The 27,832-nt window shown below is 38.9% G+C and overlaps 6 protein-coding genes across 14 annotated transcripts; 3 read left to right on the plus strand and 3 right to left on the minus strand.

Annotated features, from left to right (window-relative positions):
- Positions 1-27: 27 nt before the first annotated feature.
- LOC125223689 (receptor-like protein 3) lies at positions 28-2,222 on the minus strand. The gene has a single exon (XM_048126943.2). The coding sequence runs from the start codon at positions 2,066-2,068 to the stop codon at positions 53-55; it is 2,016 nt and encodes a 671-aa protein (XP_047982900.1). The 5' UTR covers positions 2,069-2,222; the 3' UTR covers positions 28-52.
- A 3,737-nt stretch (positions 2,223-5,959) lies between these two features.
- On the plus strand, positions 5,960-8,428 carry LOC125223222 (pyruvate kinase, cytosolic isozyme). Its single transcript, XM_048126258.2, has 3 exons — positions 5,960-6,291; positions 6,597-7,058; positions 7,394-8,428. Exons 1-3 carry the CDS (start codon positions 6,058-6,060, stop codon positions 8,204-8,206), a joined length of 1,509 nt encoding a protein of 502 aa, XP_047982215.1. The 5' UTR covers positions 5,960-6,057; the 3' UTR covers positions 8,207-8,428.
- Positions 7,518-10,293, minus strand: LOC125223223 (E3 ubiquitin-protein ligase SIRP1-like). Of its 4 annotated transcripts, none has more exons than XM_089066088.1 (2): positions 10,149-10,293; positions 7,518-9,540 (listed from the first exon to the last, which is right to left on the minus strand). In XM_089066088.1, the coding sequence occupies exons 1-2, from the start codon at positions 10,291-10,293 to the stop codon at positions 8,654-8,656; spliced, it is 1,032 nt and encodes a 343-aa protein (XP_088922214.1). In that variant the 3' UTR covers positions 7,518-8,653. The 4 variants fall into 4 exon arrangements, with proteins under 4 accessions (XP_088922214.1, XP_088922218.1, XP_088922217.1 ...); XM_089066092.1 differs by having other exon boundaries at positions 7,518-9,657; positions 10,149-10,268; XM_089066091.1 differs by having other exon boundaries at positions 7,518-9,657; positions 10,138-10,260.
- LOC125223224 (uncharacterized) lies at positions 10,040-14,726 on the minus strand. 4 transcript variants are annotated; one of them, XM_048126261.2, is made up of 5 exons: positions 14,211-14,726; positions 14,083-14,113; positions 13,795-13,998; positions 10,579-10,677; positions 10,040-10,362 (listed from the first exon to the last, which is right to left on the minus strand). In XM_048126261.2, the coding sequence occupies exons 1-5, from the start codon at positions 14,504-14,506 to the stop codon at positions 10,327-10,329; spliced, it is 666 nt and encodes a 221-aa protein (XP_047982218.1). In that variant the 5' UTR covers positions 14,507-14,726; the 3' UTR covers positions 10,040-10,326. The 4 variants fall into 4 exon arrangements, 3 of the variants coding, with proteins under 3 accessions (XP_047982218.1, XP_047982217.1, XP_047982219.1); XM_048126260.2 differs by having other exon boundaries at positions 13,795-14,113; positions 14,211-14,725; XR_007176682.2 differs by lacking the exon at positions 10,040-10,362 and adding an exon at positions 13,467-13,575 and having other exon boundaries at positions 10,546-10,677; positions 13,795-14,113.
- Positions 14,727-19,498: 4,772 nt separating this feature from the next.
- Positions 19,499-23,513, plus strand: LOC125223382 (uncharacterized). 3 transcript variants are annotated; one of them, XM_048126508.2, is made up of 9 exons: positions 19,499-19,653; positions 19,831-20,049; positions 21,203-21,290; positions 21,413-21,472; positions 22,034-22,096; positions 22,185-22,388; positions 22,464-22,560; positions 22,670-22,887; positions 23,062-23,513. In XM_048126508.2, exons 2-9 carry the CDS (start codon positions 19,934-19,936, stop codon positions 23,152-23,154), a joined length of 939 nt encoding a protein of 312 aa, XP_047982465.1. In that variant the 5' UTR covers positions 19,499-19,653; positions 19,831-19,933; the 3' UTR covers positions 23,155-23,513. The 3 variants fall into 3 exon arrangements, with proteins under 3 accessions (XP_047982465.1, XP_047982466.1, XP_047982467.1); XM_048126509.2 differs by having other exon boundaries at positions 19,511-19,653; positions 19,918-20,049; XM_048126510.2 differs by having other exon boundaries at positions 19,512-19,653; positions 19,933-20,049.
- A 911-nt stretch (positions 23,514-24,424) lies between these two features.
- LOC125224463 (L-ascorbate oxidase homolog) lies at positions 24,425-26,363 on the plus strand. Its single transcript, XM_048127866.2, has one exon. The coding sequence runs from the start codon at positions 24,592-24,594 to the stop codon at positions 26,281-26,283; it is 1,692 nt and encodes a 563-aa protein (XP_047983823.1). The 5' UTR covers positions 24,425-24,591; the 3' UTR covers positions 26,284-26,363.
- Positions 26,364-27,832: the final 1,469 nt, after the last annotated feature.

Genomic DNA, 27,832 nt, shown 5'->3' on the forward strand with positions numbered 1-27,832 from the left:
AACTAATCAGATAATGTTGAATAAATATAAATCCAAAAAAGTATATTCTACATTATGACGGTCTATTACACTGAAACAACAAGGGAATGCTTACTGCAAAAAATCCTACAAAGTATCCCATCCCAAAGGGAACTGTATACCACTGATTCCCACCACTATCATACTCTTCTTGTGTACTCGTCTTAACCAACGTAGAGCAGTCTTTTCCTAATATGTAGCCACAGAGTCCATGATTCCTCTCAAAAGAAGCCGGTGGGAATGTATCAAACTGCCCCCCTCTCGGAATCTCCCCCTCGAGATCATTACCCGCCACGCTCAAGTAAGACAGGAAGTGGAGTCTGGTAAGTGACTGAGGGATCTCTCCAGTGAGACGATTCTCAGACACGTCCAATCTCTCTAGATTCACCAGTCCTGAAAGCTGGGCAGGGATGCTTCCATTGAAATAGTTATTGTTGAGGTCTAACAGGTGAAGAAGCTTGAGCTGCCCAATCTCTGCAGGGATCTCTCCGCTCAGACTGTTGTATCCGACCTTGAGTCCCCTCGGCAAGTTGAAGAGCCTGTTGTACTGCAAACTGTCGAACAAGAAGGGCAATGCTAAGTTACTCAAGTCGGAGCTCGAGTTATCTGCGATGAGAGCCGGCAGGCGGCCCAGCTCGCGAGGCAGCCCCCCAGAGAGTGTGTTTTTGGTCAGGTTCAAGACGAAGAGGCTTGGCATGTCGCCTAACCAGGTCGGAATGGGGCCGGATATCTGATTGTAAGAGAGGTTGAGTACCTTGAGTTTTCTTAGCTTGGAGATCCACCAGGGGATTTGGCCTTTGAGGCTGCATCCACCTAGTGTTAGTATCTGCAGATTCTGGAACCCCTGTAGATGGACAAGGTCATCATCATCCGGCATAGGTTCGTCTTTGAAGCAACGAGACAGGAAGAGCACTTGCAGATTGTCGCAGTGCCTCAGTATCTTTAAGGCTCCAACCACGCCAGAGAGATAGTTGTCGGAGAGGGAGAGGTGGGCCAGGTTCCTTAGTGAGGCCATGCAGGGGGGAAGCTCGCCCACGAAGCCGTTGTAGGCGAGGCGCAGCGCGGTGAGAGACCTGCACAAGCAGAAGGTGGTTGGGATTTGTCCGGAGAAGGTGTTGTTCCCAAGATCAAGGGCTTGTAGATTTTGGAGTTTGGAGAAATCAACGAGGGAAATGTCTCCGTGGAGATGGTTGTTTCTGAGGAGGAGAGTGGAGAGGTTGGAGCAGTGGATGAGAGAAGGGGGGAGAGGGCCAGTGAGGTTGTTGGTGTGAAGCTGGAGCTGCTGCAAACTGGAGAGGGAGCCGATGTTGGGAGGGATTGAACCGGTGAGTTGGTTATCATGGAGCTCTAAGATGGCGAGGTTCGTGAGGAGGGCAATGGTGTCGTTGATGGGACCCGAGAAGATGTTGTTAGGCAGAGAGAGCTCCTTCAAGGCTGTCAGGGTGTAGAGATGATATGGAAGATATCCAGAGAGGGAATTAAATCCTGCTCGAAACACTTGAAGACGAGAGCATCTTTCGTATTCTTGTGGCACACCACCACTGAATTGATTGAAGGAGAAATCCAAGATGGTGAGAAGAGGGGAGGTGGTGCAAATGGATGAGGGGAGAGGGCCAGTGAAGGAGTTGTTGCTGACATTCACACTAGTGGTGGCCATGCTGGCAAGGGCAGTGATGGAGCCGTTGAAGCGATTGCCAGAGAGGTCTAGAGTTTGGAGATGGAGATTGTTGATCAAGGAGGGGATAGGGCCGGAGAGGCGGTTGGAGGAGAGGTTGAGGTGGGAAAGGAAGGTGAGGTTGGCGAGGAAAGGGGTGAGGCTTCCGGAGAGGCCTCGCCCGGGTAAGGAGAGACGGGTGATCCGGTGGTCGGGGTTGCAGGCCACGCCGTCCCATAGGCAGCACGAGGGGGACGACAAGTTCCAGCCCGGGGGAGAGGGTAAAGATCGGAGGAGGGAGTCACGGTCCAGCTGATTGCACTCCAAAGATGATGATGCCTCAACTAGAAAGAGGAAGAGATGCAACAAGAAGAAGAGGATCCAAGCTATCGGCATTGCTTTTTTAAGATGTGAAATCTTGATTGTTACAGACTAAAAAATGGAGGTTTCCGTCTCTTCCAAGCCTAAATAGTTGACCATCTATTCTTCTATCAAATTACTTTGTTGATCAATTTGGTTAGAAAAACGGAGCAATCTTTGATTTGTTTAAGGTGTGGGATGTTGACTTAGAGGTGTGTGAATTCCATTTCGTTTATTAGCTTTCAAATGAAAAGATACTTTGTTGACTTGGTCCTCGATTAGGTGTAAAATGAATGATGCCCATTCCCAGCAATGGGGCCGCACCTAATTCCCTTATAATTGTCGCGGAATTTTTTAACATGAAGTTTAAGAAATGAATGTTGATTATGTTAAATAAATAGATAAACAATTATGAGAAAGAAAAAAAAAAAAGGAGAATAAAGTAGAAGTTTAAGAAATGAATGTTGATTATGTTAAATAAATAGATAAACAATTATGAGAAAGAAAAAAAAATAAGGAGAATAAAGTAGAAAGTGAATAAAATAAAGAAAATAAAGTAATAGATAGTAAAGCAAAAGTGAAAAAAAGTGTTGCTCCCTCTGTTCTAACCACTTTAGGAGTTCAAGTCATTTTTTTTTCACCCGTTTTATAAAAATGATAATAAATACTAATTAAAGTGGAGAATGGTAAAGTAAGAGATACATAATGTAGTAAAGGGTCTTTTCAACATTATTCTCTCTCTTACTTTACCATTTCTCAACTTTAGCTATTTATTACTACATCCGTCCCAACTAAATTGAGACATACTCCCTCCGTCCCGGCTAAGATGACACATTCTTTAGCCGGCACAGGGTTTTAGGAGTAATTGGTTAATGTGTTTAATTGGAGGGAGAAAAGGTGGGTGAAAGTATTAAAATATAGAGAGAAAGAAAGGTGAATATTTTAATAGGGGTGAGAAAAAGTGGTTGAGTGTATTAACTGGAGAGATAAAGTTTCCAAAAAAGGAAATGTGTCATCTTGGTTGGGACAAACTAAAAAGGAAAACGTGTCATCTTAAGCGGGACGGAGGGAGTAGTAATTTTTGGGCACGGAGATTAAGAAATTATATCGAAAAGTAGGAGAGAGAAATAAAGTAGGAAAGATCAAGAAAGAGTAAAGTAGATAATGGAATAAAGTAAGAGTGATTGAGTGTTTTGTTTTTTATTAAAAAAAGAAATGACTCAACTTAGTTGTGACATCTCAAAGAAGAATACGATTCAACTTAGTTGGGACGGAGGGAGTATATTTTTGTAAAATTGGTGTAAAAAAAAGTGACTATGACTCATAAAGTGGGATAGAGGAAGTTCTATGTATGGAAAGGACTCAACTGCGCGAGAACAAAGGAAAATATATATAATACGAAATGAATATTTAACATAATTAAATATCCAACATACAAGATGAAATCGCTTTTGATTCTGTCTGGTAGTTTTGCTACTCACCCTGCTCACTTTCCTGTCCTTTTTACTTTTAAGTTTTATGACGGATTATTGAGTTGAAAATACTACTACTACTATCATTTAAGAAAAAAGTGCAGCCATCATCTACTATCTTGCATTAATGAAATTATTTATTAGCTGGGGACGTAAGGTTGGGATGACAATGATTGCATGACAATCATTATTGCATCTAATATCAAATTAAGTGTTTTCAGATTAATAGCACAAATTATTTGTTGTTAACAAGTACTCCATATTGTTATTATAAAAAGTACTCCACGTTTCAAAATCGAAACTTTAAGATTGAGATCGAAAATTTATAGGAGAGCATAAGGGTGTTCACGATTTAAGGATATTGATGTTATTGTTAACGATTTAAGGACCGATCGTTTCGGTTTGGTATCGAAACTATTCCGTGGAAGCCCTAGATGGTTTGGGTTCAGAACTACTTCCTCCGTCTATCACTAGGAGTCTCATTTCTTGGTGATACATATTTTAAAAAATGTTAACAAAACTAAAAGCTAGTGGAATATGAGTCTCATTTGTATATATTAGTTTTAAATGAACTGTGAGTGGAATGAGTTAAAGGAATGTAAGACCATATTACCATTTATAGTAAAAATGAACGGGGACTCCTATTTGCGGAGGAACTAAAATGGAAAAAACAAGACTCCTCTTCGCGGACGGCAGAAGTATTAACCGTGGTCCTATTTCTGGTTTTGGACCACCAATTTTTCAGCTGATTCTGGCGATTCTATTTTTTCGTCTGTTTTTTTTTTAATTTGTTTGTTACCCAATTTATCCACGAAAAATAGTCTCATCTTTTCATTTTGATCCATCCAAAACAAATAGTCAAATCCAAAAATGGTAAGTTTCTCTTAAATTATTATCTTTATATTCCTACTTATTTACATTTTATAGTACCTACTACTACTACCTCCATTCCATAGGAGTCTAGCTAAAAGAAAAATTGCAATCTTATTGATTTGGTTAAAATGTGAGAATATTTATAGTAACTTATAAATAACGACATTTAAGAAATTTGAGAACATTGCATGATTCAATAACTCACCACAAGACAATATATGAAATATAATACTATAAATTAAATATATGAAATATAATACTATAAATTATTATAAAGTATTCTTATAATGTCTCGGGACGATTATCTATATTATATTCTAAAATTAAATAACCACAAACTCGCTTTGTATATTTTCCGATGTTTTTATATGGGCATGATCAAAACCTGTGCGGTCTTAGTCTTATGATCTTTTGATTTGAGGGAGGTTCATTGGATGTAAATCGCACACCACATCGGAAAATAGATAGATTTATAAGCAATATGAATTTTTTTGAAATATGTCCCAAGAACAAAATTGTGAAAATTTGGCTCAAAACAAATAATATCATTCTTAATTTTTATTATACATATAGATAACTCAATTAGAATGAGATAGCAAAAAAATTGAATACTCCCTCCATTCTATAAAAATATATGCATTGAATTAATGCACAATTGGTAAATTAAAAGACATGAGAAAAAAAAGTTAAAGTTGTGTTAGTGGGATAGTGAGACTCATATTATTATTAGTGTTTAATGAGTTGTAATAATAAGGCATAATAATATAAGTTCAAAATAAATTGATAGTATATAGTAATGAGTCGGAACAATGTTCTATAAATGAAAATGTTAATATTTTTAAAGGGCAGACACAAAATGAAAAGTGTACATATTTTTATAAGACTCCTGTAACTTAATACTAGGAAAATGTTTGATTTTGAAGATATGATAAGATATAAGGAGTAACTATGGGACAAATGAAAGTATAATTTATTTAGGTACTAAAATAAAAAAAAAAGGTAATGTTTAATTATTTTAATGTAGTGAAGCAAATAGTAGAAAATAAAGTAAGCGATTATTAATTATGGGATGGTATCTAGTAAGTACTATCTACATTCTTAAACGGTGATTAGGTTGGCCTTTCCCATGGAGTATTGGCCAAGAATAAAACTTAATGCGAATAATTGACACTTCCATGATAAATTGGTAAACTATATGAAGATTTTTAGGAAGTGTTTCTAAAACAAAATCGTCTTGATTCAGAACGAATAATATTATTCTTGCCTATAGATAATTTAATTATACTGAGCCAATAGTATAACTTAAACTAAAAAAGTGAGTATTAGTAGAGTGTAATGGGACAAAGGAATATTATTATTTTGGTAAAAAAATTAAAAAAAGTAATGTTAATAATTTAAATATAGTGAATAGGTTGGCTTTTCCTTGGAGTATTGGCCAAGAATAAAACTCAATGCGAATAATTGTCACTTCCATGATAGATCGAAAGCCGTCAACGACAACAAAAACAAACTAAAAACTATGCCACGTGTCGCAGTGTGAATCGTTGGATCATTACGATAAATAGCTCTCAACGAATCACACAACGACTGCCTTTTCTCATCTCAGAAAGTAGACCCAAAACAAACTTTGATTTGATTCGATTCGATTCGATTCCCCCAAATTGATCGCCGTTGCCGGAGATGGAGATCAACAAAGACGCTCCCGTTCGCCGCCCCAAGACCAAGATCGTCTGCACTCTCGGCCCGGCCTCCCGCTCCGTGCCCATGGTCGAGAAGCTGCTGCGCGCGGGCATGAACGTCGCTCGTTTCAATTTCTCCCATGGATCTCATGAATACCATCAGGAGACGCTCGATAATCTCCGCAAGGCCATGGACAACACCGGCATCCTCTGCGCCGTCATGCTCGACACCAAGGTTATTGTTTTCGTATAGATCTGTTTTCACTTGACTACCACACATGTTTTTTTTCCCATGAATTCGGTTTTTGATCTCACTTTTCAGAGTATTTTTGCCTCTTTCCTTGTTTGATTTCCTTCGTGTTCGACTTCAATTTCAATTTATTATTATTTCGATTTTGCCTCGGATCAGTTTAATTGCAAGTCACCTCTAAATTAGATCTCAATCCTGTACCTACTGCTCCAAAATCTGACCTAGATTGGAATAAATGATTCTAATTACTTTTAGGGAGGTTAATCAAGCTATTAGCTTCATGCATGTAGGGACCGGAAATTCGAACTGGCTTCTTGAAAGATGGAAAGCCTGTTCAGCTTAAACAGGGTCAGGAGATCCTAGTTTCCACCGACTACGATATCAAGGGTGATGAGAAAATGATTTGCATGAGCTACAAGAAGTTGGCTGAAGATGTTTTTCCAGGGAGTGTGATACTCTGTGCTGATGGCACCATCACTTTTACTGTTTTGTCTTGCGACAAGGCGAAAGGGTTGGTACGGTGTCGCTGTGAGAACACTGCAATGATTGGTGAGAGAAAGAATGTGAATCTTCCTGGAGTGATTGTGGACCTCCCGACTTTGACAGAGAAAGACAAGGAAGATATATTGAAATGGGGAGTTCCTAATAAAATTGACATGATTGCTCTTTCTTTTGTTCGCAAAGGTTCTGACTTGGTGGAGGTTCGTAAGTTGCTGGGTGAACATGCCAAGAGCATCCTTCTGATGTCTAAGGTCAGTCCAGTTTCTTTTTTCAATGCCAGTTTAATTCTGAAACTGAAGTGCTATACTGTAAGGCTGTAACTAGGGGGAATATTGCATCACTCCATTCTTGATTGATTTGAGAGTTGGGTGCCCGGTATAGTTTCTCACTGACTAAATACTGTGGAAAGTAAGTGAGAAATGCAGTCAAGTTTTGCTGTGTTAAAGTTTAATTGGTTATAGCTGTTGAGGAGTATTGAAATGTTTGGACCTTATTTTTCATGTCAATTGTTGGCTTTCTCTTCCGGGCTATTTTTAATATATTTAACTTCATACACCTTCGCCTTATACTGCGTGTTCTTTATTAGGTTGAAAATCAAGAAGGGGTGGCAAATTTCGATGAGATTCTTGCCAATTCAGATGCCTTTATGGTTGCGAGAGGTGATCTGGGAATGGAAATTCCTATTGAGAAGATATTTTTGGCTCAGAAAGTGATGATTTACAAATGCAACATACAAGGAAAGCCTGTGGTGACGGCTACACAGATGTTGGAGTCCATGATCAAGTCCCCAAGGCCAACTCGAGCAGAAGCAACTGATGTTGCCAATGCTGTTCTTGACGGTACAGACTGTGTCATGCTCAGTGGTGAAACAGCTGCCGGAGCTTATCCAGAACTCGCAGTTGCCACCATGGCAAAGATTTGTTTAGAAGCTGAGAGTACGATCGACTATTCTGATGTATTCAAGCGTATAATGTCAAATGCACCAGTCCCCATGAGCCCATTGGAGAGTCTTGCATCATCAGCTGTTCGGACAGCTAACTCAGCGAAAGCTGCTCTCATTTTGGTCCTAACTAGAGGAGGAAGTACTGCTAAGCTGGTCGCTAAATACAGGCCAGGCATGCCGATATTGTCAGTGGTGGTTCCTGAAATAAAGACAGATTCTTTCGATTGGTCATGCAGTGATGAATCTCCGGCTAGGCACAGCCTTATATTCAGGGGTCTGGTTCCGATTCTCTGTGCAGGATCTGCGAGGGCTTCTCATGAAGAGTCTACAGAGGAAGCGCTGGAATTTTCTCTTCAGCATGCTAAAACAAAAGGTCTGTGCAAGGCCGGGGATGCTGTTGTTGCTCTTCACCGAATTGGAACGGCGTCTATCATCAAAATTGTCACTGTGAAGTGATTTTCTATTCTGAGATGACAAGGATTAATACCGGTGAACAAACCATCAAAGCTTTCTTATGTGTTTTTGTTTTGTTATACTTATCTTTTCCCCTTATGTGGGTGCTAGACTTTTTGTGTTGTTCACTACAATTGACAGGGTGTTAATTCAGTTTGCACCCTGGAAATAAATGTAATTTGGCATATTTCAAACTCAAATATGAGAAATGGTGGTTGTCTATCATGGTTGTAGTATACAGATGAAATGAACATATATCATTCCAATTCCAAAATAATGGTGTTTTCAGTCACCAAATACACTCTCCTACGAAATAATGGTGTTTTCAGTCACCAAATACACTCTCCTATGAAATAATGGTGAGAGTTGGCGTTACAGAAACAGGCTACTTAGTAGTTGACTATCCTATCCTATTCCTGTGATTGAGTAGTTACAAAATATGTTGAGTAATCAGTTGTCAGTATGGTGGGAGGAACTGGAAGGTGAAAACAAAGCGGTGAAAGGCCAGAGAAGCGGAACAGAGAATCGCGTCCCATTTTCAGTAGTTCTGTTATCTGCAACTGCTGTGTTATTGTCATCGGCCGGTAGCTGATGCCTACAAACAGGGCAAGAACTATGCAGCTGCAGCCAGGGCAGGATACACGTCTCGTGGAACTTATGTTTACAAGGCATCTCCTTAAGCTCCGCCCCTTCCTCACAGTCGTCCAAGCAAACAGCACACTGCATTGGTTGATGGATGGTGACAGAGGGCAGGGCGTTGACCACCTCTCTCTGCGCTGGTGGAGTGCCATACCTGTTGGGATCATTCTCAGCCAAATGCTGCAGCAGCAAGTCAAGGCCGTGGCCAAGGAGATAGTTGCCAAACGGCTGATTGATCAAGATCACACGCTGTCCATCTCTAGCGTCTCCTTCTCTGTCTTGATTATGATCAGGATCAACTGCCTGTATTCCAGCTCGGATGCTCTGGAGGAGCTGGAGGATGGCGGTGGGGTTCTGCCTCGTCACCAGTTGTTGATCGGCATCAGCATCTGCATTAGCATTAGCATCAGCATTAGAATTAGCATCAGCATCAGCATCAGCATCAGCATCAGCAGTAGCAGTAGCATGATCCTCTGGTTCTGGGTCCACCAAGGGACGAGCCACGAAGCCCAGCAAGATGGGGGCCAAGAGGGAGAGGGCGAGGTCATTGTGGGTAGGCGGGTCAGGGTCAGAGTCAGGCATTTCTTCGAGGAAGCCGTTCTCACAAACAGGGCAGTTCATCTCCCCAATGGGATTCACTGTTTGAGAGCACATGTGACACCAGTACCTCCGTGCCCCACCGTTCTCCATTTTCGCACCTGCCGGCAGCAATGGAGAGGTTCAAAATTGGAAAAGAAGCCACCAAGAGACAGTCGCAATCCTTTCCAAATAATCTCCGAGGCTGCTGCTGCCATGTGATTAATATTCATTTTTTCCTTGAACAAAATAAAATTTATCAAATCCCCAATCCTTACTCCTTACCATTAACTTTCAACTTCAAACCACCCTTCAATCCCATCATCACCAATAAAACACCTACTAATAATATCTCTCATTCTCATCGCTCCTTTCCCATTTTTTTCATTTATCCACTCAATCAACATAACCATTTTTAGACACATGGTAAATCATTTCACAATATTTTCCTTAAATTAAGAATCTTAATACACAAACTCCATTCCTAATGGATTATCATAAATTACAAAAATCAAATTTTATTAAATAAAGCTATGTAGGGAAAAGATGCAAAAGAGATGTTCGTTTAATTTCATCTTTTTCTAATTCATCTTATCCACACACGTCGTAGGGCACCAGAACTAGCATTAGGAAGGTATTTTTACTTCAATATATCAGTAGATAATTCTTGTTCACGAGAAAGCCTATTGCAAAATCATTGTTATACTTGCAAAGCTTACTTGGAACATACAAATGCAAGTACAACAGGCCTCTTTCCTTGGACATACATCTACACAAGTTGCTACATATCTTCTTATCATATTTGGCTGCAAAAAGAATACATGACTCATATCTGTACAAATCTTGCTTTCCCACCACCTATCTATCAGACTCATCTCATCTCACTAAAAGAATCAACCACAACTGGTTCAGACCACCTGGGGCTTTCTCATATCTCTCTCACCCTGAAATTAAACAAGATTTCCAATCTTCTGTGAGATATGGCACCGGGCTTAACTTCACAAACATTCAACATCATCAAGAATCTCATACGATCTATATATTTTACTTGAGAATATCTATTAATTTACAGGTTTATAATTGTATAATAGAGCCTATCTTTTTTGTCAGTTCTAACAATCATAGAAGTTTTATTCAACTGCTATGTAGCAAAAATTTACATCGTTAGGATGAAAAGGTCTCCCTGTGGATGTATTTGGATAAGCAGTGTCAGCAGTAGATACAGAGTTACCTACAGAAATGCCATGATTTGGGCCACCCTGACATAAAAAAGAAGGCATACAAATATTATAGTCATCTGTAGTAAGCATAAGTATACAATTGCATTTCACACCAGAATCAGAATCAGAATCAGAATCAAACCACTAAAAGAGAAGACACAATATTCAGCACAGAGGCATTAAACATTGCTAGGCTTAGTTAAGCAGTCCACAGGGCTCCTATATTTATCCAGCATCACATGGCAATATGAAAACAAGTAGATTTCATGCTAGTTACTGATATCGATATGCATAATTAAATTTTAGTATAAGTTATTAGTACATGTAAGAAAAAAAAAATACTATAAGACAAATATTTCTTAGAAGTGATTTTAGACAAGTCACCAAATAAGAAGTAGTTTGCGTAACAAAAGTGGGAGGAGTTTGAGTGGGGTAATTAAGTGCCAGCGTGAACGCGCATGCAAAATCTTCAACATATATAAGACTACACATGTCTGTATCACTCTGAAACTCAAAATTAACAGCAAACAACTTTCATTAGGAGTAAATTAAGCTGGCATTATCCAAATAAATGCACTCCACCTCCTAAAATGTTCGAGTTTTTACCCTAAAACCCCTTCAGTTCAAGAACAATATTATGATTCTGGAAAATAAAAACAATTTTGTCACCCAAATCTCAATATTCTGTTAAGTGTAAACATGATTCTGGCATCAACTAGTCACAGCCAGTATATAAGGGTTGAGATGATAAGTATCATAGGTAAGATGTCCATCACACCTTCAGAATGTCAAGTTTTCTAGCTACACTAGAAGTTAATAGGCTTGCACTTAGTCTACAAAAACTCAATATTCAGTCAAATAGCCTATAAAATCTCACTCTATATCAGTCAAGAGTAATTTTAACATGCCATTTGTATTCTACTTCCCCATATGGAATTCAGGAGCAGAAAAGTGCAGAAGAATTTTTTATCTGCTAGAGAGAATGAGAGAAGAGCACAAATCCCCAATGAGATAGGGAATCTTGTTGCCCCGGACGAAGACTGAAGTCCTAGACTCCTGGCGTTTTACTTCCTGCCGTTTTTACTAACAAGGATGTTATTCATAGACGGGAACATAATAAGTATAAATATGAATTAGCTAATTGCAAATATCAATATTTTACAAATCAATAATTAAAAATCAACAATCAGTGCCTTTTAGTGGAAAAGATTTCACTTCAAAATAACAAAATAAAAAGGCCAAAAAAGGAAAAAAAAATAAAAGGGATAACATGTTGATTGATGGTGTAGTTGGTTAGAAATTCCACATTACAACCTGAAGATGATGGGAATCAAGAAAATTAGTTACAACCAAGATTAAAAGGTTGGAATATCACGCACAAACAATCGTTGAGCAACAAGGATTAAATTACAAATAAGGAGCAGCAGATCAATAGTTCAGCTGTATAATGAACCATGTTGTCTCCAAAGGTAGAAGAAGAGAGAAATATGTAGAGAACTTTGCATGGTGATTATTGATGGAGGAAGTTGCGAAAATCTTATTTCTCGATTCTCAAGAAATGGTGAGCAGATAACATATTGAAGCTCGGCCAGATCAAAGCCTTTCTGTTTCAAAAGGTTCAGAAGAGGTGTATATGGTTCTGTATCAGGTTCTTTTTTTCTATTGGAAAATCTTATGCAAAGAAGGTTTGGTAACATGGTGCACATGGATGCCTCCCATCAGTTGTCTAAAACACTTTGGCAATCTCATAACAAAAAAGTTCATGGGAAAGAGAATGTATATGCATTCTACAAAGGTTGAGTGGAAGTCCTACTTGCTTTATTAAGTGATCAAGACTATCCTAAATCTGATAAGTTAGGACAATATTATGTAATTCCTAGAGAATTCTTGACTGAATATGCAGAAAATGGAATTGTTTATGCAGTATTCCCAGAAAAGTGAGGATACACAATAATCTATCTATCCCTACAGAGATGACATCAACCCTAGAACCCAACAGCTTTTCCATCAACGTTGTCTAATGTGATACCCCATAAGAGAAGCATCCAACAACATATACTTGACCTACCACACTATTGCATGAGTCAGAAAAAAGAACACGAAGAGCTTCTAACATATGTTAATGATGTTTTGGGAAAAGAACTCTATCCAATCTCTCGTGCAGTTCCAACCCCCCTAGATCTAAGATTCTAAAGAAGGTTGGAACATGGAGAATGTGCTCCAATGTTTGTGCTAATAGAAAAATTACCATAAATGCTAGTTTCGGTTTCCAATACTTTATGGCATTTTGGATATATTGCATGGTTCAAACTTCAAACTTGTTGAAAACCTCAAAAGAAGTTGAAGTGAAATTAGTACCATTAAGTGACAGTTGGAGACTGCATGTACGAGACAAGTTCTCCATATGTTAACTTCAAGAAATGTGAATTCATTACAAGTGAATTTTTATAGAGATATATAGTCAATATTGAGTGGCTGCATGGAGTTGAGAGTAAAAAGAGGTGATTAAGACCTCCAATCGATCTATTATGACCCCAAAGTCAGAAAATTCCAATGCTTTTACTTAATTGGGCATATTTCACGCCGTCCCAACTTTTGGCCTGCAATAAGATGTATCGCTCCATTGTGCACCAGACTGTTCTATAATAATGGTAATGTTAAAACTTATGCAATGACTTGTGGATTGTCTTGGAATACTAGGATGCAGATAAAACCAAAATTTGTGGTGGTTGATCGTATCTCCTATATGGTGCATTATATTTGTTCAAAGAAAATGCCAGATGCGACTTATGATACAAATCTTTGCTTCACAGAGGTCATTTGCTTACCTAAGGTGCCAAAAAGCACCACATCAGATACAGACCCTATGTTTATGTCCCTTTTTGGAGGTTTTGTGGAAGAAACTTAAAGACAAGTATAGGATACAACTCCTGCCATCTTCAAACAGATACACAAATAAAAATTGTCAATGGAAGTTTTGGAAAAGTTGCTTATATATATTCAAAGAAGAGGAGTACAGACAGATGCCCATTCAATATAGCATATGATAAGTGATCTGTTCATTTCTTACCTAGTAATTTTAGGTAAATAATGTTGTCTAACTTAAATCATTTAACATCATGTAGAGAATGTTTAATTAGAATTGTGAGAGCTTACCTCAGAAAGGAAAGCATCATCACCGTCGTCTTCAAAAAGAGACGAGTAATATGCAGGATCATATATGGAACCCCCAATTACATCATCAGAAGCAGAGGGAGGTCTAACTGCAGTAGTCATGGGACTGAGAAAACTATATCTCAGATCAACATCTGCATCTCTATGAACCGAATTGTCCATGTAAGAAGCACCTAGTCTGTACATCTGCATCCACAAGAGCGAAGATGATAACCTCACCGAAAATCCAATAATTTGCGTAGCGAGTGTGAGCTTGAGTGATAAACTAACAAATGCTCCATAAATCTCAGATGGAATGTTCCTGCAAGCAAACAACAATGATTATAAACTAGTATGAAACATTAGCAAGTTAGAGAGAAATAATTAGAATTATAGGAGGATAGGAGAAGAGAGGATACCAGATATGGTGAGAAAAGAGGAAGAACCAGGAGAGGTCGAGCAAAATGGAGGAGAAGAGGAGGACGGCGTAAGTTCTGGCAAGGCTCTGACTGCTGCTCTCAATGGCGACGAGTGCGAACAGAGAAATCCCCAAATTGACGAGCAATACGCCGTTGAAGAGCGCACCAAGCGATCCGATTAAGGCGCAGGCAATCTGAGCGTAGATCAATTTGACGGCGAGACGCTGAATGTTGTCATACTCACGAATCCAATCCTCAATCTCTCTCCACCTCAATCCACATCTACCACAACGCATTATATATCCCTCCGATTCTGCTGGAACTCCAACTGCAACTGCCACTGCTACTGCAACTTTACATCACAATTCACAACAACTTAAACCTTCTTCTCCTTTCCCCAACCCCAATCCTTCACACCCTTAACTCAACAATACAACACATTCAGCTTTATTCAATAATTCCACTGGATTTTTAGTAGTGATGCTATAATAGGATATTCATTATCCCCTTTCCGTATTCAGTCAATTGAAATCATATTTTTCTATTAATGGACTATTTTATTTTCCTAAATTATATTTTTTTGGATTATTAATTATTAGCGCTTAGAATTTATTCAAAGGATATTGACATCTAATATCACAAAACTTTTAAAAAGTTGGATTTTTTTCATGAACTTTAAAATTGGCATCTAATATCACGAAACTTTTAAAAAGTTGGGTTTTTTTTACGAACTTTAAAATTGGCAAATAATATCATGAACTTTATCCTGAGTTTGTTTTTTCCCACGAATGAAAAAATTCTTCAAATAAAAGGATTTTTTTCGTAAGTTCTCAACAACAATTTTGAGAGCTTCAATTTTTCAATCTTTGAAAATAGTTTTTCTTGAAGCACATCCTCCAAAATTGTTCTTCAATCTATTAAAATAACATGAATTTTTTCATTCGTGGAAAAAACAAACAAGAGGTAAAGTTCGTGATATTATTTGTCAATTTTAAAGTTCGTGGAAACAACCCAACTTTTTGAAAGTTTCGTGATATTAGATGCCAATATCCCTTTATTCAAATACTCCCTCCGTCCCACTTTAGGAGTCCTGGTTTATCATTTTTGGACGTCTCACTTTAGGAGTCCCGGATGAAATATTCCATAAATGGTATTATGCTCTACATTCCACTAACCTTTTTGCATTCACATTTTATTATAAAACTAATATAAAAAAGTGGGACCCACATTCCACTATCTTTTTTCACCAATTTTCCTTTATATTTCTTAAAACTCGTGCCGAACTCAACCGGGACTTCTAAAATAGACGACATTGGAGATCTAATTGTCTAATGTTGAAGCTTTCGATGATAGTTATAGGAATACATCTATTTCTCCGAAACGTGCTAAATGGGTTTATCAATGTAGCTCTCAATTTCTCTAAAACGAGAATGAATGTTTCTGAATAGAGTTTGAGATTTATGAATTTGAAATCATCAATAAAAATTGTCGTCGTATTTTTAGAGCATCAGAACACACACCTTCCACCACGCTAGAACAACCTGTCACGTCATCATTCTTCTCATCTTTTGTGCCAAGCCACAACTCCCATACTGGGGCGCCTCCCGGCACGCCCTTCCTCTCACATTAATTCTCATTATTCACTATTTTCGATGTGAAATTTATCTATGATAATTGATGCACTAGTTTTTAGCACTACAACTACTTGTAGGTATAATAAGGTGGGAATAGTATAGCTAAGGGTAAGCACATGAATATCGAACACATCGAATAGATTCACATACTGAATAGCAAATAAAGTAGTAGGATTTTATCACTATTTGGACACACAAATTGAAGTTTCTAAACAACTAAGAAAGCAATCCAGCATGTGAAATTGAAGCAATTAAATGAGAGCAGAAAACCATGCTATCAACTTGGATTGAGAAAACAGTTGGAGAAATGGAATTCCAGGATGTGCTTTCACATAACACTTTATGATATCCTAGCACACATTACAAAATTCAACTAGAGTGGGTCAAACAAATATTGTTCATGTGCCACAAAGTAGATTAAACACTAAGATTGTCAGACTTAGATTAATAACTCCAAAAAGGACAACCTTAGATTAATAACACCAAAAAACTTGATTAAAACCTCAAGATGCCACCACTCTCAACTAACAGTACATTTTTAGGGGGAATTAATTATAGTGTTAACTAAACCAATCTAAAATGTAAATACTCTTTTGAGTACTTTAAGTGCCAAGAAATCAACATAGAATATGTCACTTAAACATGAATCATAATAAAATAATTTAGGATAAAGTGAACATAAACGAACGGATATCAAACTAGAATTATATAAACCAAAAGAGTTACTAACATCCCTAGAATTCTACAGATTTAGCAACTCATAGACAAAAAACTAATCCCATAGTTTGAAGGAAAAAATATGGAAAACATAAAAACAACAAAGATAAAACTCAAAGGAAGAATCTTGTATGCTCCAACCTTTTTTTAATCCAGGCTCCAACCTCCAAGTACGTAGAATTCTCAAAATCTCAAGCCAAGTGTAGAGAGTATGAAGATGATAAAAGAAGATCATTTTGATGAAGTATGAGGGGTATCTAATAGTGGCAGCGACGTTTTTCTCCATATGGTATGAATTCTGTGTAACATGATAAGTCTTGGAGAGAAAGTAGGGCAATCTGCTGCGCCACATAATCTTCGAGCGTATCAATGAAGAAATACTCCATATAACGTCAAATTCATTCATTAAATTACAAAAAATTAAAACACTAGAACATCAATAATTAAAATTTAAAAATCCGAAACGAGAGAATAGGTGAGTTAATGCTGGAAGATGTTGGTCTATGACCAAACTTCTTTGATCTGGCCAGCTTGGAGGCAAAGAAACAATGGTTAGGGTGTCTCTGGTGGCGCCCCTCCAACTAGGACCTCCACTAGCCCTTCCTACAAAAACTGTCTGCCACGTCAGCACTAGCTCTTCCCATTCCACTGCCACATCACTAGCCCTTCCCACTGCACTAGGACTTCCCACTAGGACTTCCACTAGCCCTTCCCACAATTAAATTAATTCACAATTAAAATTAAAATTCACGGAATTAAAATTCGACACGAATACGAACGGGAAATACGAATATTTCATTAAAAAAAAACATACATCATTCGGAAAAAAAATTTACATAGCAGATAGAAAAAAAAAGCAACCACATTAGTGTCCACCCCTCCGCGTCCAAACCTCTTCGATGATATCCTCCTGAAGTCGAATATGGGCATTTCTTTGCCGCATGTCGGCAAATGCGCGCAACCGCTCAACCTCTCCATGAGGTACCCCCATGTTCACATTCGCGGTGGCCACGCCGTGGCTTGGACCGACACCCGTGTCATCTTCGCTGGTCCACTGAGTCAGTTCGTCCCCTTCACTTTCGACAATCATGTTGTGCAAAATGATACACGCGTACATGATGTCGCCTATGTTGGGAATATACCATTGCCGTGCCGGACCCCTCACCATCGCCCATCGACTCTGGAGCGCACCAAATGCGCGCTCAACATCCTTGCGCGCTGCCTCCTGCCGGGTCGCAAAGTAGGACTTCTTTGGCCCGATCGCATGCTTGATCGTCTTCACAAAGACGGGCCAGTTTGGGTATATCCCATCCGCCAAATAGTATCCCTGTTGTGCTGGTTGCCGTTGGCGACGAAACTGATGGCGGGACCAACGCCATTGCACTGATCGTTGAATAGGGGCGACGACTGGAGGACGTTGATGTCGTTGTTCGACCCGGCCACTCCAAAATAAGCATGCTATATCCACAACCGGTAGTCAGCTACAGCTTCAAGGATCATCGTGGGATGCTTGGCTTTGAAGCCGGAAGTGTGTATCCCCTTCCAGGCGGCGGGGCAGTTCCTCCACTCTCAATGCATACAATCGATGCTGCCCAACATCCTAGGGAACCCGTGCACCAACCCGTGCATATTAATCAGCCGTTGGCAGTCTTCGGGGCTCGGACGCCGAAGATACTGATCCCCGAATATCGCTCTAACGCCCGCGCAAAAATTCAGCAGACACTCGACGGCTGAAGACTCCCCAATGTGGAGGTACTCGTCGAACATGTCGGCCGGGCCTCCGTACGCCAGTTGCCTGATTGCGGCCGTACACTTCTGTATTGGCGTGTGTCTGGGTTTACCAGCCACATCCTCCCTGACCCTGAAAAACTCGTACCTTCTCTCTAATGCACCAACGATATGCATAAACAGAGGACGATGCATCCTAAAACGTCGGCGGAATAAGGCATCCCCAAAACGCGGTTGCGGAGCAAAGTAGTCCTCATACAACCGAATATGTGCAGCAATGTGGTCCCGGGGTACATGCCGTCGGCGATGGATCGGCCGAGGTTCTGCTACCGCCGCTGCTGCCTCTGCCGGAGCAATCGGTCAATCGCCTCTTGCACATCGAAATCCAATTCATCATCACTATCACTAGCGCCTCCGCCACTACCACCCGCACGACTACTCGCCATTATAGATAATTGAAAAAGAGGTTAGAGAGAGAAACTTGTCAACACAAGTGATGTGAATGAAATGAAGTTGGGGGAGCCCTATTTATAGAGTTTTTTTTTTAAAATAAAATAATAATAATTAAAATTTGCGGACGTCCGACCTTCGCCACAGTGGCGGACGTCCGGTCGGACGTCGATGCGAGGGGCGAGCCCATCCGACGGGCACTCGGGACGGGCGTGGGCGCCCTTCCCACCCACTACGGCGGACGTCCGGTCGGACGTCGGCGACGGGCGACCGGGACGTCCGCCGGTGGAGACACCCTTAGGAACCATCGCCAAAATATGTGAACATGCCATCAAGGGTCTCTCAAGAAATAATCGTTAAATAGCTGCAAAACAACATCCTTTTGGTCTCGGTGAATATACCTTTGTCTGTGGTATACATGGCTCAGCGGCAGCGACAACGACAACGACAACCTCTAGCGAGCAAGCTCCTTGCCCCTTATCCGAATCCCCCCTCTAGTTTTCCTGCCGCCGCACCCCCCTCCTTTATGCATTGTCAAGATGCTCTTAATCCACCTAAGTCTTGACAATATAAAGTTTATTTGACAATAGAAAATAATAATAAATTCATAATATTATTTACAATTTTAAATCGTGTAAAAAATAATGTTTTGATAAGTTTCATGATTAACGCTAACTTTTTAATTTATTTTATACCCCCTCAAAAAGGAGAAATAATTAAAACAAAAATAATTCTTCACACACAATTACAAATTAGAAAAAGAAAGGATAAAAAACTAAATTCCGAAAATATAATACTAATTCGGATCTTGGTTCGTTGGTGATAAGGGAAATTGGTGGAAACTGGAAAAGCAATATTCTATCCAACCCAACGTGGCCACTGCAATTACGATTTCGATTTCGATTTTGATTCCGGTGAGAGATTCATCTTATTGATTTCGTACGAGATTTTGACAATTTCCTTTGCATTCCAATCATATTCATGTAACCTAAACGAGTTCAGATCCAACCAGTCACGCAGCGATTTGTCGGATTGCAACCTTTTTTCAGAATCGAAATTGCTAATTTATGTGTTTCTTTTTTGATACATAGCTAGCTGATCACTTCAATCCAACTTAATTGTTCACGCTAGTGAGGGGGTATTGTTATTTGGTGATCCAATCCAATCACGGTGTGTAGTTGTTGGACTTTCAGAATGAGGATGGCGACTTCTTCGTTGGCAATCGTGGCGGCTCTTCTTCTTGCCGTGGCTCAGTTGCCTCTGGGACTCGCTTACTCTCCAGCATTCTTATGGTCGTCTCATCTGAATGGGTAATGATATTTGAAGTTTCTTCTAATCGTCTATGCTATCGTAGCCAACCAATTATTTTGCTATATCTTTGGTAATTAATTGGAAATTCTTAGTTATGGTGTATTCATGACTGATTTGTCTCAGAGTTATTGGAGACTCCCCCTGGAAGTTGATTCATGACCTCTTGGGTAGCATGCTTGATGTTTCAAATCCTACTAATGTTACTTTAGTTTCTCTCTGGGCTTCATTTAAGATAGTTTTTAGATAGATCTTATTAATAAGTTTTTGGAATGATCAGATAGATGATAACCTTATAAGATGTCACTGATGATAAGGTTTTAATAACTAATCTATGATTTGTTACAACATTCATTTGTTTCGTTTGAAGAAAGTTTTATCCCTTACTTTTTAAAAGAGCTTATAAGCTTTTAAATTTATTTTTTTGAGAGTGAAAAAGATCTTAAAAAAGGTACATGGTCACCAAGCACTTTGAGGCGCTTGCAAGCTATTTAACATCACATAATTTGTTCTAAAGAGCTTAAGCTTACCTGTTCATTTGAACACCCTTTTAGAAAGTTGCTAAAAATATACATCCAATGTAGGATGTACGTTGATTTCATATCATGTTTAGGATTAGTGTTTTAGGAGCTTTCATATGATCCTTTAGTGCTTCAATCAGAGTATAATTCAGATCCTCGCCTACTCCTGCTAGATATCATGCCTCCCCTTGATCTTACTGGCCTCTGACTTTGTTCTTCAAGTTCTGCACGTTACAGTATAATGTTCTTACTAAACTAAACTTTATGCAATATTATGAATCTAGGCGCTTCTAGTTTGAAGTTATAGGTATTTGGTCTATTTTTAGTTGTGGGTGGGTAATTCTGATCTTAGTTTGCCATTGTAAATGAACTTCTTGTAGAAGTATCTGTTTTTATGTCAGTTTATCCCGACATATTTAAATGATTTGTAACTGAGCAGATGGAAGATCATGAATTTAGTTAAGTCTGTTTCCATGTCTAATTCTGCTATGCACAAGCTAGTGAAAGTATTTGTTCTTAATTGTTACTCATGACCTTCCAACCCATTCCCTAGTTTTGTGATGATGAGGCCATGGATCTTCTACCAGGAGCTTTTCACACAATATTTATCTAAATTTTTACGAACATGTGGCAGGAATAAAGAAATGGTTGATTATAGAATCCTGGCTCCTAGGGATTTAGCCAAATCTGCAATGACTGAAGGTGGATGGTCGAAATACCTGGTATATGTACATCCTTGATTTATATTTTGATATCAAGTATCTCAGATTGTTTAGAGCACAAGTATGAAAATATAGGTTTCATCATCTGGTGGAAGTATAATTGGTAGTTTCATTGTATGCAGTGCTCAAGCGATGAAGTGCAAGGATCTAATAATTTCGCCTTCCTTTTTATTGGATCAGAGGTATTGATGTTTTTTCTTCTCTCTTTCCTTTTTTCTTTTTCTTTTTCTTTTTCTTTTTCTTTTTCTTTTTCTTTTTCTTTTTTTTTCTTTTTCTTTTTCTTTTTCTTTTTCCTTTTTCCATTTTCCTTTTGATCTATATATGTGATTGGTGTGCAAGAAAATAGTTATGTCTCTTATGCTGATCCTGCTGGGCTGCTCTACACCTCTTCTTTAAAAATCAATATCTCTTTCGAATGGTCAGTATAATGTCATGCTAAATCAAGGAATATAGAATAGCATATCCATGGTAGTATTTCTTAAGAAGGGAATCGGGGATGAGCACATTTACTTGTTGCATATTGTGTAGGGTATATGAAAATTGAAGCTCTTCTTTTCAGAATCCAAGTTGATAAATTCTTGGGTTTGTGATTTGTTGTCCGTCGATACAAATGCATGATGATCCATCCATGATAAGTGGAAAATTAGGGATTTTTCCGAATGAGCTCAAAAACACGTGCAACTCTCATTTCATTAGTATTGTATTATTTCTTAACGCAATTTTTTACATGTCTCTTTATGCAGTTACAATCTCTAGATGTTTCCAGCCCCGCAAAGGCTGATCCAGCACTTATAGACTTGCTTAAGGTTAATTGGTTTTCACTTTAATTTAATAAATAGTTTTAGCATAATATCATTTGAAACATCTTGCTAAATTGTGACTACTTAATGACAGGACTCATTTTCCAACTCCAATTCCTCTGTGGCCTTTCCTTACGTAGTTGCTGGAGAGGAGAAAGTATCCATAGAGAACTCTTTAATTTCAGAGTTTGCTGAAACTTGTCAGCATAATTTTGGAGTCGGTAGAATTGCTTTAGTGGGGTCATGTTCTGTGGATGGTGAAAATTTTGATAAAATAAATGATGTTGGCAAGGTTAACGTAAGTACCACTGACAACCACAAAACTTGAATGTGTTATTTGGTCCTATTTAATGACAGCGTACTTCACTTGTAGGACTACCTGAATTCAAGGATTGAAAAGTTTTCTGACGGGCAAACTGATCTGATTGTCATGTGCCCTGGAGATTCCATGCTTTCGCCAGATTCTGAAAGTATGCCGTGTTAAAAAAGATTATTGTTATTATTATCATTGTTAATGTTATTGTTATTTATGTCGAATCTGTAAAATGGAGTAAACTAACAGGTTGATTGCATATGCAGGAAACATTCTTTCTCAACTACTCAATGCCGTGAGTGAGATGGGTGCAAAATATTCGTTCCTCTACATTTCTGATCCATTTAGATCTGTTGAGTATCACTCGCACATGGGAATAGAAAGGTTCCTTGCTGAAGGTACCATTGGAAATGCCTCATCTAATTCCACTGGCTGTGATGAAGTTTGCCAGATTAAGTCATCTCTTCTGGAGGGACTTCTAGTGGTAAGTAGATTGCATTTGACCCACTCGTTTGAATTTTTTGAAAAAAGTTGGGTACTGAAGCTGGAAAGCTTAGTGTTACTACAATATTCTAGTTTCTACGCTTTTTATTATGTTGGAATATATTGTATAAATAGTATGATGGTTTCAAAGTCTACGGTTTTTGCTATGTTGCAGGGGTTTGTGTTACTTATTATTTTGATATCGGGTCTTTGCTGCATGATGGGAATCGACACTCCTACAAGATTCGAGACTCCCGAAGCATCTTGAGTCAGTTACCTATGAAGGATTTATGTTTTTCTGTAGTGGTGATGATGGTTATCTGCCTGCTATGTAATTTCTTTAACCTCATCCAACTTTTTTTCATTTATGAGTGAACAAGCAACATTCTGCTTGTGCACGCACTTTATAATTATATGAGGGAGTAAGATGAATAATGGAAATGGCTTCCACTTAGCCAGGAGTTTCTCGAGCATGGATTTTTACACTTCCATTTTGCTTCAAATGTGTTGTTATATAATGATAATGCCATTCTATTGCTATTGTAAATGTGTATTTCCTATTTTTGTCGACTTAATTGTATCTCCTTACACTTGTTTGATGTATTTGAGAAACAGAGATTTTCTGTCCGGTGTGTTTAATTTCAGGAAAGTATATTTGAAATCATAGTTTAATATTTTACGCAGCTTGTTCGGTAGATAAATCTTTAGCGTGGATTTAAAAATTTGCATGGTTAAATTTGAGTTCGTTTTGATTAAAAGTTTGTGCCCCACAGGGTTGAAACTATCCATGCATAACAAGTAAACTAGCTATATGTATTTTTAAAAAGCTGTCATGCTTAATGGTTATCATCTGGGATTTTTTGGGTTTTTATGTTGGTATGTCAAAAGGGGATCATGGAAAATTATCCTTTAATTTTAAAATGTGCTTAAAGTGATCAAATTCAAACTCTAAGACAAGCACAAGAGGTGGAAGACTAAACTTTTAGGGACGGGTGAAATAAAAGCGAATTTTTTTGGGTGGCAGACAAAAGAAAAATATGTACTCCCTTCATCCATAAAAATAAGGACATTTTCCATTTTGGATGTCCCATAAAAATATCTTCTTCTATTTTGGCAATTTCTCTCTCTCTAATAGGATATATCCCATTCTTCACTCATAATAATATAATTACTTTTTTTCTTATCTTTCTATTACTACTTTACTTACTAATTGTATATTACTTCTGGTGCCGGAACGAGTAGCATATAAAGTTGATGCGTAATGAAATTACAAGGCATGGTGAGTTAGTCAATAAAAACAAGCACAAAATAAATGTACATTTCTATTAAGGAGACGTAGCATGTAATAGATGATGATTTAATTATTAGTAGAGAAAATAGTAGATATACATAATTAAGATGAGAGGTGTAGGTAAGAGAACAATTGTGGCAACGCGAGATTTGTGGAGAACATTAAGAGATGGTGGGAATAGCGCAAACCAAGGCTTGCTGTGGTTGTGTTGCAATTCATCTCTTGTATAAAAGGCCTCACACAAATGGGATAATACCCCACCACCATTCCAACCTCTCTTGCTAGAAGAAGTTTCACCTTCTTCTAGGTAAACCCAACGCTAGCTTACCCATTTACATATATCCCAGATATATACATTCATGTAAGCTAGTCGTAAAAAAACAAAAAAAAAAAAAAAAAAAAAGTAGGGGTTGAATGAGGGTGCAAAATAAAGGCATAACAATGTTGTCCAAGAAGATAATTTCTTTGGCACTAGTTATGTGTTTGTGGGCAGGGACATTGGCCGAGGACCCTTACATCTTTTTGGAATGGAAAGTCGAGTATGGGAACATCTCCCCTCTCGGCGTCCCCCAACAAGGCATCCTTATAAACGGCCAATTTCCCGGCCCCATGATCAACTGCACCTCCAATAACAACATCGTCGTCAACGTCTTCAACCACCTTGACGAGCCCTTCCTCCTCACCTGGTCCGGCGTCCAACAGAGGAAGAACTCGTGGCAGGACGGCACCCTCGGCACCATGTGCCCCATCATGCCCGGCCGCAACTACACCTACAAGTTCCAGGTCAAGGACCAGATCGGCTCCTACTTTTACTACCCCACCACAGCCCTCCACAAGGCCGCTGGCGGCATGGGCATGCTGAGGATACAGAGCCGCGACCTCATCCCCGTCCCTTTCGACACCCCTGCTGAGGAGTTCGACGTCCTCCTCGGGGACTGGTACAACAAAAACCACAAGGCTCTTAAGGCCACATTGGATAGCGGGAGAAGCATCGGCCTGCCTGATGGCATCCAGATTAATGGAAACTCGGGTAAGGTTAGCGATGATAACGCGAAACGCATGTTCACGATGGAGGCCGGTAAAACCTACAGATACAGAGTGTGCAATGTTGGATTGAGGACCTCTGTTAACTTCAGATTCCAGGGGCACTCAATGAAGCTTGTGGAAGTAGAAGGCTCACATACGGTTCAAAACGCGTACGATTCGCTCGACCTTCATGTCGGCCAGTGCTTGTCTGTCCTGGTCACTGCTGACCAGGAGCCCAAAGACTACTACTTGGTTGCCTCAAGCAGATTCTCCAAGAAAAAACTTCAAGCTGTCGTAACTATCGGTTACGCCAACGGGAAGGCCCCGGCCTCACCAGAGCTCCCACTGCCTCCTCCAGACAACACGGCCGGTGTTGCTTGGTCGATCAACCAGTTCCGCTCATTCAGGTGGAACTTGACCGCCAGCGCAGCACGGCCCAACCCTCAGGGCTCGTACCACTACGGAAAGATCAACATCACCCGCACGCTGAAGCTGGCTAACTCGCGGTACCAGGTGGGCGGGAAGCTGAGGTTTGGCATCAACGGGGTATCGCACGTGGAAGGGCAGACGCCTCTGAAGCTGGCCGAGTACTTCGGACTGGCAGAGAAGGTGTTCCAGTACAATCTGGTCAAGGATGAAGTGCCAACAGACAAGACGAAGGTGACCGAGGCTCCCAGTGTTGTGAACGCGACATTCAGGAACTTTGTGGAGATCATCTTCGAGAACGAGGAGAACAGCATCCAGACATGGCATTTGGACGGACACTCGTTTTTCGGAGTGGCTGTGGAGGCCGGGAAGTGGACGCCGGAGAAGAGGAAGAATTACAATCTGTTGGACGCGGTGAGCAGGCACACGGTGCAGGTGTACCCGAAGTCGTGGGCGGCGGTGATGACAACACTGGACAATGCAGGTATGTGGAGTTTAAGGTCGATGATGCAAGAGAGGGCTTATTTGGGGCAACAGCTCTACTTCAGTGTTCTATCTCCTGAACGCTCATTGAGGGATGAGTACAACCTTCCTGAAACACAACAAGTGTGTGGAATCGTCCAAAATCTGCCTAAGCCTGCTCCATATGTTTGAAACACCTTTAATTGTTGGTGTGGTTGATCATGGAATCACAAACTTTGGTCTTAATTTAATGCCTAATCATCATTTTCTTATTTACTACGCACATACTAATTATCAAAAACGAAACTTATCCAAATGAATATGTTCATCTTCACAAAAATTCCAACATAATGACGTTTTGACTGTGAAATGAAACAATAAAACAAATGTTCATATTGAGAAACTTCCCCTCCAACATTTGTTTTCCCTGGAGTTAGGTGCAAATATCTTAGAGCAATGTTCTTATTAAACAAACATTTACTACATCTGCCAGATACGATGCAAAAACTGCATCCATCTATATTGAGCAAAACAGCATAATAATTATCAATAATAGCAATATCACATGGTATGATGGTATACAAGACCTTAATTTTGGATCAAATGTATATTGTACTCAAGAAAAACATAATTTGGTCAGTTGTGCTTTTAAAGAGATTGCAAATTCGATTGTGATGTAAAATTGACAAGAATGATGTTTGTGTCCAGTGTTGTTATATCAATACTTCCTCCGTTTCATAGTAGTGGAGTCATTTCTCTTTTTAGTAAAAATCAAAACATTTCTTTTTACTTATTTTATTTTGTCTTTATCTCTCCACCTTTTTCACTTCCTACTTTATTATTCATTTACTTAATCCACTTAACACAATTTTTCTTAAATCTACGTGCCGGAAAGAAATGTCTCCACTAATATAAAACAGACGGAGTACATTATATATTAAGGGAGTGTGTGGTCAATTCCAGGGGTGATCATTCGATTTTGTTTACCTAAATTGAATCGAATCAAAAACTGAATTTTCCAAAATTTGAAACTAAACCAAATCAAATAATCAAAAAATCAAAATCTGAACTTCGAAAACTGATCCGAACTGAAAATCAAAACTATATACTAATATCCGAAATTGCAAAAAATGAAAATCCAAAAAATTGGAAAACCCATAACATCCATCAAACAACGCAAATATCACATATCCAACCATCAAACAACAATTATAAAATAGCAAATCCATGAATAAAATGATATCAATTGCCGGCGGAAAATAATAAAACTCAGATAAAGTTCGTGATATTATTTGTCAATTTTAAAGTTCGTGGGAAAAATCCAACTTTTAAAAAATTCCATAACGGTAGAGGTCAATTGACAGAAGCCCTTAAACTTGTCCAACCTAGGATTTGAGTACCTGACAAATCAAACAACACTTCTAATTCTCTTTACAGAAGATTCAATCTCTTTCAAGCCAACTTGTACTAAATTCAATATATGATTAATGCGCATATGGTTACTTCCCTCTTTTGACTAATAGCTTCTTTCAATTATACTAATGCAACATCGTTCGACGAAACATTATCAACGATAACAATGAACATATTATCAATTCCCCGATCGTTTAAGCATTCGTCTATTTCTCATCCAATGTCTCTACACTCATGACTAGAAATTGGACCAAAATTGATATCTTTAATTTATTTGAATAGAAATCCATGTGTACGTGGTAAAACACACTCTTTGATTGGTCGATTA

This window comes from Salvia hispanica, chromosome 1, assembly GCF_029641045.1.
Source record: "Salvia hispanica isolate PSC_SH4W2 chromosome 1, Shi_PSC_v1, whole genome shotgun sequence".
Lineage (NCBI taxonomy): Eukaryota > Viridiplantae > Streptophyta > Magnoliopsida > Lamiales > Lamiaceae > Salvia > Salvia hispanica.